Source organism: Borostomias antarcticus (genome assembly GCF_949987555.1).
Source record: "Borostomias antarcticus genome assembly, chromosome: 6".
NCBI classification, from domain to species: domain Eukaryota; kingdom Metazoa; phylum Chordata; class Actinopteri; order Stomiiformes; family Stomiidae; genus Borostomias; species Borostomias antarcticus.
In genome coordinates, this window is record NC_140239.1 from 22153365 (window position 1) to 22164111 (window position 10747).

At 42.7% G+C, this 10747-nt stretch overlaps 2 protein-coding genes across 2 annotated transcripts; one reads left to right on the forward strand and one right to left on the reverse strand.

Annotated features, from left to right (window-relative positions):
- Positions 1-4502: 4502 nt before the first annotated feature.
- Positions 4503-6063, forward strand: naa20 (N-alpha-acetyltransferase 20, NatB catalytic subunit). The gene is made up of 6 exons (XM_084439490.1): positions 4503-4573; positions 4834-4858; positions 5046-5136; positions 5237-5372; positions 5473-5618; positions 5719-6063. The coding sequence occupies exons 1-6, from the start codon at positions 4521-4523 to the stop codon at positions 5802-5804; spliced, it is 537 nt and encodes a 178-aa protein (XP_084295616.1). The 5' UTR covers positions 4503-4520; the 3' UTR covers positions 5805-6063.
- Positions 6064-6335: 272 nt separating this feature from the next.
- crnkl1 (crooked neck pre-mRNA splicing factor 1) lies at positions 6336-10706 on the reverse strand. The gene is made up of 14 exons (XM_084439293.1): positions 10543-10706; positions 10011-10163; positions 9803-9894; positions 9521-9679; positions 9233-9399; positions 8890-9068; positions 8603-8773; positions 8281-8472; positions 8119-8178; positions 7911-7991; positions 7579-7818; positions 7361-7462; positions 6995-7243; positions 6336-6869 (listed from the first exon to the last, which is right to left on the reverse strand). Exons 1-14 carry the CDS (start codon positions 10588-10590, stop codon positions 6399-6401), a joined length of 2364 nt encoding a protein of 787 aa, XP_084295419.1. The 5' UTR covers positions 10591-10706; the 3' UTR covers positions 6336-6398.
- Between the last annotated feature and the right edge of the window lie 41 nt (positions 10707-10747).

Sequence of the window (10747 nt, forward strand, 5' to 3'; positions counted from 1 at the left end):
GTATCCAACTGCATGGCCTCTGATTTACTACAAATTGTAAACACATCTCTTCTTTCAGGTGTGTTCCCACATACCCTGAAAACTGCAGTCATCAAGCCACTCTTAAAAAAGAATAATCTAGACAGCTCACAAATGAACAATTATAGGCCCATATCAAACCTCCCATTTCTAAGCAAAATAATTGAAAAGGTTGTTTTCCAACAACTGAATAACTTCCTGGCACTAAGTAATGGCTTTGATGTCTTCCAGTCAGGATTTCGACCACATCACAGCACCGAGACTGCTCTAATTAAGGTATTTAATGACATCCATTTAAACACAGATAATGGCAAAATCTCAGTCTTAGTATTACTGGATCTCAGCGCTGCGTTCGACACGGTAGACCACAACATACTACTAGGCCGACTGGAAAATTGGTTGGGAATTTCTGGTACAGTGTTAGATTGGTTTGAATCCTACTTAAAGGACAGGGATTATTTTGTGTCTATAGGCAATTACAAATCTGAGCTGACAAAAATGACCTGTGGAGTTCCCCAAGGCTCCATCCTGGGGCCTCTTCTGTTCAACATTTACATGCTCCCACTAACTCAAATTATGGAAAACAACAAAATATGTTACCATAGCTATGCAGATGACACACAAATTTATATCACTATATCACCAGGAGACTATAATCCCATACAAGCGCTGAGTAAGTGCATTCAACAAATCAATGATTGGATGTGCCAGAACTTTCTCCAACTAAACAAAAATAAAACTGAAGTAATTGTCTTTGGAGCCAAAGAAGAACGATTAAAAGTCAGTGCTCAACTTCAATCAGTAATGCTAAAAACCACAAACGAAGCCAGAAATCTTGGTGTAGTCATGGACTCAGACCTGAATTTCAACAGCCACATTAAATCAATTACAAAGTCAGCCTACTATCACCTGAAGAATATATCAAGGATCAAAGGATTTATGTCCCAGAAGGATTTGGAAAAACTTGTCCATGCGTTTATCTTCAGTAGACTCGACTACTGTAACGGCATGTATACAGGTCTCTCTAAAAAATCGATCAGACAGCTGCAGCTGATTCAGAACGCTGCTGCTCGAGTCCTCACTAAGACTAAGAAAGTGGAGCATATCACACCAGTACTAAGGTCTTTACACTGGCTTCCTGTCTGTCAAAGAATTGACTTTAAAATACTGCTGTTGGTTTATAAAGCACTGAATGGTCTAGGGCCAAAATATATTTCTGATCTGCTCATATGCTATGAACCATCCAGACCCCTCAGGTCATCTGGCACAGGTCTGCTTTCTGTCCCCAGAGTTAAAACAAAACATGGAGAAGCAGCATTCAGTTTTTATGCCCCACATATCTGGAACAAACTTCCAGAAAACTGCAGGTCTGCTGCAACTCTTGGTTCTTTTAAAACAAGCCTTAAGACTTTTATTTTTGCCACTGCTTTCTAAGAGGAGCTATGTTTATCAGTATACTGCACTGTAACTTTTATTCCTGTATTCTATTTGTCCTGCTTTTTGTTTAAATGTCTATAATGACTTGCTTTTTGTTAGACTTCCTGGTTAGACGTCCTGGTTAGACGTCCTGGTTAGACTTCCTGGTTAGACGTCCTGGTTGGACGTCCTGGTTAGACGTCCTGGTTAGACGTCCTGGTTAGACGTCCTGGTTAGACTTCCTGGTTGGACTTCCTGGTTAGACGTCCTGGTTAGACGTCCTGGTTAGACGTCCTGGTTAGACTTCCTGGTTAGACTTCCTGGTTGGACGTCCTGGTTAGACGTCCTGGTTAGACGTCCTGGTTAGACGTCCTGGTTAGGCTTCCTGGTTAGACTTCCTGGTTAGACTTCCTGGTTAGACTTCCTGGTTAGACTTCCTGGTTAGACATCCTGGTTAGACTTCCTGGTTAGACTTCCTGGTTAGACATCCTGGTTAGACTTCCTGGTTAGACTTCCTGGTTAGACTTCCTGGTTAGACGTGCACTCAGTCAGTCAGTTTACTTGAAGTTGAGAGACTAGAGGGCAACCGGGGAAACTAGCAATGAATGAGTCCGTCACGTGTGTGCGTTAGTGATCAGTCACATGTGTGTTAGTGAACAGTCACAGCTGGAGTCACAGTATTTGCAGTGGGCTGTTAATGTCTTACCGTTACTAAAAAAGGGACGATTTGCTTTTCTTTCTTTTCTAAACAAATGTCCTCTTATTCTATTCTATCCTGAGAATGACTATTTTTACTTCATGTTGACTCTTCTGATCTGAGCATATTTTTGGATTCTTTCCCTTCTTTGAAGTACATGATTGTAGAAACTGTTTTAATGCTTTTAATTTGTCCTGCCTTTTGTTTTAAATGTCTATAATGTCTTGCTTTTTGTTTTAATGCTTTTAATGTCTCATGTAAAGCACCTTGAATTGCCCTGTGGCTGAAATGTGCTATATAAATAAACTTGCCTTGCCTTGCCTTGCCTTACTACAATATCAAAACAGTATAATGTTAGTTGCTCACTTTGATTAAACACGTCAAAAATAATGTCATATTTAAATACTGGCATAGAATAAAATGACGCTCGCTTGGTATGTTGAACAAAATGGTAAAATTCACCTGATGATAGGCAATCCTCGGTCTCAGTCACTTCGCACCGACAGCAGCCGCGTGGAACGAGTAGAATGATTACGCATGCGTGCAACATATTTTAACACGTTTTTGGTGTTAAGGCGTGTACATGTACTCTGTTCAAAATAACACCTAAATTGTACACCAGCAATTGCAACACTAGGTGAGGTCCGAACTCTTTTTGGTGTGTAGTTCAGCATATAAACTCCAGAAATGTAACACTTTTACACTTTTTATTGTAACACTGGATTTTCAACACCCAAATTCACTCCTGAATTTGCTGTGTAGTATCATCCGAGTTCTACAAATGCTGTACTTTTTTGTACTGTAAGTAACCCCTCAATTATTCAATTTTACTGGGGAGCAGTGACCATAGCCTACTTGCCAACCCTCCTGACTTCCGCGGGAGATTCATAAATTTGAACTAGGTTGTGTAGTAGATAGGCTACAATAAATTAGGACAGATGCACATTTACTGAACAGCACAGACAAAAGTCGGACATTAAAAACAATTGCTCCATACACACATATATATATATATATATAATGTTTCACATTTCGTTTTAATGCTTTTAATGTCTAATTTGTAATGCTTTTAATGCCCCCCCCCCGCAATTTGGTTTGGAAATGCTCCCTATTTCTGAGGTCCCAAGGTTGGTGAGTATGGCAAGCTATAAGCTATTAATACAAGCATACCGCTCAAAAAGGGCTTAATACATACAACAAACTGATCAGGCTAATCATTTTTTAATGAAAATGACCACAAGACAACCTCCTGTGCATAGTTGAAATGGTAGTGGGATACGGTGATAAACTGGAGTGATCATTTGACAGCAATTATTAGCCTTTTCCAGGAATGGACAGAAATGGGATATTTTTAGAATAACAGGAATTTATTCACATACAATGTAAAGGAGTTGATGTGTAGCATGAAGATGAAACGATACACTGAGTTTGGGTGTTTTCAGTCAACGTTGGCGTTGACCGCTTCCAGCTATCGAATGGCCGACTGGTGTGATGGATAGCCTAACGTTAGAGAGATAAATGTAGGCTATGGTTATGTTAATAAAGCTAACAATGATGTTGTAACATGCATGCAGCACTGCCGATCTGATCTGAACGATTGATTCATTATTACCATGGATCGGTATTGGGATTGATCAAGGGCGAATGTGAAATAGCAGCCACGAACTCAGCGGGTTTTCCGAGATGCGGTAGCCGCGGCCAGAGCTCCTGCTGGCGGGGAGTGAAGCTTTTCAACTCGCCTGTCACTGGCTCCCTGGAGGAATTTAGCCTGGCTGCAATAACGTTATCGCGAACGGAATGAATACCATCTACTAGCAAACAAAACATGTTCAATTATATTTAACTTGTTAAAACTAAGATGCCAGGATCAAAAAATAATTTCTCCAATTGATATATTTGACAAAAACAGGTTAATATGCAAGCCGGTTTTCATTGCTAAATCAAAGCGGGGAGAGCTGGGAACGCGCGTGGACGCGCGTCGGCCAGAGAAGCTCAACTGCGCAAGTCAAAAGTAACCGGAAATAGCCAAGTGACTACAAATCTAGCCAAGATGGCGCGGTTCAATAGGCCTTCACTTTAGATTTCGATTCCTGGGGGCTTGGACGTGGGGCCCATGAACTACTGTGGCAACCATTTTGGCCAATGCTCTCCACAGAGCAGGAGGCACTGAATTTGACAAGGCTGCAGCGGCGGTCAGTCATGATGATATCCTGAAAATAAGGGAATCCAATCGTCCCGTCCTCTTATTGTTGTGCGAACTATGCATGAAGCTAACAGCAGGTGGCAGTGATTCACAGGTTTTGAGTGACATGGTTTAATTTTCCTCCGCAACGATAGAGGGCAGACGTGTAGGAGTTCAAAGGTCACTGCATTGCAGTACACAGCGAAAATGACAACATTACGAGCTTTCACGTGCGACGATTTGTTTAAATTCAACAATATGTGAGTGATTTTCCAATTTAGCGAATAGCTTTAAGTTGTTAAATGTGTTGTACTTGCCATTAAGCTTGACTTTTACATTGATAATAACTTTATAGCCCGTATGCCTGGTGATTTTGTTTTAGCTAGCTTGTTAGCTAAGATGCTAGCAGAGATGAATGAGTGGTCATGGTCACCAAGAATCCCACTTCATGCTGAATAACTGAATGTTTAGTTCCAACAAAAAAGTCGCATTGTTAACATTTTTCTTTCTCACTCCACAGAAACTTGGATCCATTTACGGAGACTGTATCCTTACAGGAGTGGCTAGCAGCAGCTCCCCTGCTCTCTTACCTGGCTGCTAGTTGAATGCCATAGCTAGGCTAGCTAGCTATCGTCTGTCAGGGTCATGTGAATTAAGATAACGTTAGCTAGTGCCAATGAGCTTCTATATTAGCTACTGTAGTGACATGCGTTCCTTAACCTTCCTTTACAGTATGGGATCCCATTTTACTTGCAGTACCTTGCCCACTGGCCTGAGTACTTTATTGTTGCAGAGGCTCCTGGTGGGGAATTGATGGGTTATAGTAAGTACATGACGATGAAGCCATAACACCTTTCCCCGAGTGCATACACCTTGAATTGTCATTATTGTTCATGTCGTTCATGGCTGTGCTCTCCTTGCAGTCATGGGAAAGGCAGAGGGTTCAGTGGCGAGAGAAGAGTGGCATGGGCACGTCACAGCTCTCTCCGTGGCTCCGGAGTTCAGAAGGCTTGGACTAGCTGCCAAACTCATGGAGATGCTAGAGGAGATATCGGAAAGGTGCATCTGATCTCTGAATGACCAAGCCGTTTGTGTGTTACATACGTAGGCCTTGTGTTTTTGTTTACCTTGCTCTTCTATAATGTCTTCCTTTTTTCAGGAAGGGAGGTTTCTTCGTTGATCTCTTTGTGAGAGTCTCCAATCAAGTGGCAGTGAACATGTACAAACAGCTGGGCTACAGTGTCTACCGGACCGTAATAGAATACTATTCTGCCAGCAATGGAGAACCGGACGAAGATGCCTATGGTAAGCTCTATTCTCAGAAATTGAAACACTGTGTACTGTATGTGTGCAAATAAACTCAAAAGTGCATTGCAACTACTTCACTCTTACATCTACTCTGCAGATATGAGGAAGGCTTTGTCAAGAGACACAGAGAAGAAGTCTATCATCCCCTTACCGCACCCCGTCAGACCAGAGGATATAGAATAACAGTAGACTGGCTCTCCGATACCTGTGGCCTCCGTTTAATGGATGAACAAATGAGTGGAAGGATTGAAATGTGAAATATTCAATTAGGACTTGCTTTTGTTATATATTTAGAATTCCATTGTACATACGTATGATTCACCCAACTAATGGGTGTGCTATGGTGCTTTTCTATGCCAGTGAGTCAGAGCCACTGTTTCATTTATCAAAGTGTACAAATTGAGATGCAATGAAAATCTCATTCAATAAATAATTTCTGTGCGACTCCTACCCATGTGTATTTAAATTGTGCATTGAAAAATATTTAATTGTATTTATATAGCACCTTTAGATATGTTTAAAGCGTTATTAGAGGGGAGATTTGGGGGTGTAGCTCACTTCATCCACAGACCTGGGTGATGCTCTACCACCAGTCGACACTAATGCAATAACCATGCATCAATTAAACACAAGTACATTTGGTGATGTATTTACAATAACATAATTGAAACAAGGGAATGAAATAATACTCAAATACATTTATTTTGTAAAAAAGCAATAGTATTGTAACCAATGAGACACCCACCCATAACTGAGAGAGACATGCTAAATTCAATCTTAGTCTGAATCCTTCTTACTCTTGGGCTGATTCTCACTAGCATCATTTTCACTCTCACTATCACTACTGCTGCTGCTGCCACTGCTGCTTTCATCGTCATCATCTCTGTCATCAAAAGTGCTCTCTTGGGGGTCTTTCTTAGGAGCTGAGTTATGGCTGGTAGGCTTCTCTGATGATCTACCCTCCTCTGTCTCTTTGTCTCTACCCCTCTCTTCTTCCTCCTTCTCTTCTTCCTCCTCCTTCTCTTCCTCCTTCTCTTCCTTCTCTTCCTCCTCCTTCTCTTCCTCCTCCTTCTCTTCCTCCTCCTTCTCTTCCTCCTCTTCTTCTTCTTCCTTCTCCTCCTCCTCCTCATCTTCCTGTACTTGCTGCTTCTTCCACATCTTGGCCATAGCAAGCAGCTTGAGGTTGGGCTGGTTGGCTGCATCCTCTGGGAAGATGTAGTCGTAGTACTCTTCCCATCCTGCATCCGACTGAGGGACGAAATGAAAATTGAGTGAACATCCAAACCATGTGAAAGTAACAATAAGGCACACAAGAGCATGTCAATTTTCTCAACTCCACCACCTTTGTGGGTCCCTCGGTGCCCGATGCTTACCCCGTCCTCAGCCGTGAGCTTTCTTCTCTTCTTCACCTTCTCGGGCAGCAGTTCCCTCACGTGTTCCCTGGTGCTGTCAGACCCAAACTCCTGTTCAAAGTCCTTCCAGGACTCCAGCAGCATCAGGCGTTCCTCCTTCTCCTCACAACCGCGCAGACCCTTGTTGGCCTCCTCGAATATCTGCCTGCACCTCAGCAGCCGGTCGGCACTGTCGATGGACAGCTCGAACTGGGCGTGGCTGATCCAAACCTGAAATACAAGCATGGCGGGAAAATAATTAGAATGTAATATCGGTGGAATAGGTCTTGGAAACAAAATAATTGTTTCAATACTGAACGTATTCATCAGGCCAAGCGCCTCTCTTACCTTGACATGCTGTGTACGTTGCAGCAGTCTCTTATAGAGGCCTCTTGTGTTGTCATACTCTTCCTGCTCAATCTCAAAGTCAATGTAGGATTTCCACAACACCTGCAAATGAAACAATCAATCATTAGTCACCTAATCAAGGTAATTTTTGAGACATTTGAATGCCATTGCAGGTTGGTGTGTTTGAAAATCCTCCAATCAACATTTGTGAACCTGACCTCTGGCATGTCCAATCGTGGCTGTCCAATGGCAAGTTCGAAGATGGCTCTGGCTCTCTCAACATCTCCCAGGATGGTCTCCAGCTCAGAGAATTTGATCCAGGTGGTGCAGTTTTCTGGAGAAAATTCCAAGTACTTCTCATACAGCTTCCGGCACCTGTCAAACTCTCGAAGCTGCAGCTCCAGCTCGATGTAGCCCTTGAACAGTTTGTTCTTTGGACACTTTCCAATGGCTGCACCCTGAGAAGATAGAAGGGCACATGAACTAAATTGAGCGGCAGGTAGCAGAAAACAACCAGAAACAATCAATGAGCAAAACTGTGCAATCATACCAAGCCTCTTCTGGCAGCCTGGAGGTTCTTCTGACGGATCTCAAACTGGCTGTAGAGTAGCCACATCTTGGCAAATGTGAACTGATGGATACCAAACACACTAAATTACTGTGACAATTGGGGGGAAATGTCATATTAACACAGAGCACAGCATATTAACATGTTTTAGAGAGTGTAAGACAAGAAGTACCGCTTTCACTACTAATACCTTTTTATGAGGAATGAGGTCCAGACATGCCTGATACACCTGTCTCGTTCTATCAGGATCCTGCCAATGAGAAAAATAATCCACATGATTAATTGCGAACTGCATGAAAATATATTTTTTCAGTGTTTGGATTACATTGTTATTGAGCACACAGTGGCCTACCTTGACCTCCAGTTCTTCATACAGGGCATAGTTTATCCACAGGTAAATGTATCGCCTCCAGTGCCTCTTCTCCTGTATGGGCGGGATGTTGGCGATGGCTCTCTCATACACCTCTCTGGCAGTGTCAGGATCAGCATCACTCTCCACCAGGCGTAGGTAATCAAACCACGCGTCATAGTTGTGTGGGTTTGCCTGAGCAGGGAAAGACAAAGAATTGTCATATCATGGGTGCAAAAATGTCTTTTGGTCAAGTCGCAGAGATGAAACAGTAAGTAGATAACGCCACTTCTCTGACTGTGCATCACTGGTAATGTTGGTTTACCTTGACCTCCTCCTCATACTGAAACCTCCTCTTGCTGACAATGACATCCTCGATTCCCCTCCTGTCCCCAAACTTCTTCTCGAACACAGTGTAGTTCTTGAAAAGCTCCTGTGCCTGCTGCTTGGGAATCCTGTCCAGGGCATACTTGTAGATGACTCGAACCCGCTCAAACTAGAGAAAGACAATAAAGAGAGGGAAATTCGCTAAATTGGGTTCTCTCTACAAAGGTGGCCAGATCAGAAGACCTTGAGTGGCAAAACATGGAAGTTATTTTTTTTTGTGCAAACCTCTTTTTGTTTCTCCTCAAATCGAGCGAAGGCCACAAAGAGGTTCTCATCAACATGCTCCTCGCCAAAAAACTCCACAGACCTCTCGAACACCTTCCTGCCATGTGCAATGTAGCCATGCTTCTCTTCAAAGCGGGCATACTTGATCCAATTCTTCACATCAGGATGGACAATCACAAGTGAACTGGAATTAAGGAGCTTTAAAACAAAAATACACACTACATACTGCACGTTGGAGATGGCTATTATTCGAAAGTTACCACCACTGCAATATGCTGCATCACCATGTTTTCATGCACACAACCAGGTCCACTGGCAAATGTCAGAGTAAACAGAAGGATATATCTCTCATAGGTGGACCGGGCCTTGTCCACCTCCTTGTAACGCAGCTCAAAGTTGATGTAGGAGTGCCAGGCTTGTTCCTCTGGCTCCCATTCCATCCAGCGCTCAAACACCTGCCTGCAACCAGCTATGTTGCCCAGCATCTCCTCCATGTAACTGTACTTGTACCTGAGCAATAGAGCAGCACCAGAAGTTTTTTTTAGAATAAGTCATCGACAACACCACTTATAGCATTCAAGACAGCCAATTCATCAAAAGACCAGTTAAAATGAAGCCATTTGTTACATACCAGAACTGGTTGACACGAGGCAGGATGGTGATGGCTCTGTCCCAGATGTTGCGGGCATGGTTCACCTGCCTGTTCTTCATCTCCATCTCCGCATATTTCAGCCAGAGAGCGATGTTCCGATGGTCTACGTCCAGAGCGCGCTCGTAAATAGAGCGAGCCCTGGAACAAGAGAGGGAAATGTTAATTAGGCAGTAAGTGCACTACTACAGCACCCAATAGCAACAAAATTGAAATCTACAGCAGTCATCAACACATGAATACCATTCCAAGTGATAGGCTTACCTCTGTACTTCCTTCAGGCTTTCCTCCCATTGTGCATACTTTATCCAGTTGCTGATGACTGTACGATTCTTTCTTATGTTGTCCTCAAATCCCTACAAAAAGGCAATGAAAGATGAAAGGTAAATTGGTGTAGAGACAGAGAGGTGGTAGTGATATATTGCTTTTTGGAAAAAGTTCACATATTTTGCACTGTTGTCTCAGAACTTACCTTCCGTTTCTTTAATTTGTAATCGTTCAACTCCTCTTCATCTGTGATCTTCTGCTTTGGTGGAGGTGGCAAAAGTTCCAATTCCCTCTCTTTAGCTTCCCTGAGAAGCTGCTCAGCAGTGATCTGCACCTCTGCCGGCGCTTTGTTTTTCACCTGTGTGCAAAGCAAAAAAACGGCTGAATATGTGATCAATAGCTAACAAACTAGCTGGACAATAAAAACATTGCGATTCAACTTCCAACTGTATCTATTTGCAAGCTGGTTAACTATTAGATCACTGCACCATTGTTAGCTAGCTGGCTAACTAGCCAGAACAGGGGAGGAAGTAAAACAAAGTTCTGTTTAACTTTAGAAAAACATGCCAGCTAGAAAGATAACCAAACTAAGAACTACAATAAGTCAATGTATGGGTTTTGTCTATTGGCATTGCCCCATCCAGCAAATAACGTTAGACGAAGCCCATGTCGGGTAGATAACGTAGCGTTTAATGAGCCAGCTAGCGTTAGCTGGCTATTTTGCAATTTTCAAATACCTTCGCCACTTTCGGTATCCTCTGTTTGCCTGCCGCGGTGGACGCCATATTTCTGTCTTACAGAATGGATAAGAACACCACACTAAATATCGAGGTTTCCCCAATAAAATACGATTATCCGACGAAAAGTTTAGCTTGCCACTACATGAAAGTATGTCCCGCCATGACACTTTTACCCAGCATGCATTGAAAGTAACCTTTGAAC

Excerpts from the sequence above, each read along its gene's own strand:
- naa20 (XM_084439490.1), top strand. The coding sequence starts at position 4,521 with ATGACAACATTACGAGCTTTCACGTGCGACGATTTGTTTAAATTCAAC. Across the intron at positions 4,574-4,833 it reads TTGTTTAAATTCAACAATAT|AAACTTGGATCCATTTACGG; the intron begins GTGAGTGATTTT and ends CTCACTCCACAG. Across the intron at positions 5,137-5,236 it reads TGGGGAATTGATGGGTTATA|TCATGGGAAAGGCAGAGGGT; the intron begins GTAAGTACATGA and ends CTCTCCTTGCAG.
- crnkl1 (XM_084439293.1), bottom strand. The coding sequence starts at position 10,590 with ATGGCGTCCACCGCGGCAGGCAAACAGAGGATACCGAAAGTGGCGAAG. Across the intron at positions 10,164-10,542 it reads GGATACCGAAAGTGGCGAAG|GTGAAAAACAAAGCGCCGGC; the intron begins GTATTTGAAAAT and ends CTTTGCACACAG. Across the intron at positions 7,244-7,360 it reads AACGTACACAGCATGTCAAG|GTTTGGATCAGCCACGCCCA; the intron begins GTAAGAGAGGCG and ends CTTGTATTTCAG.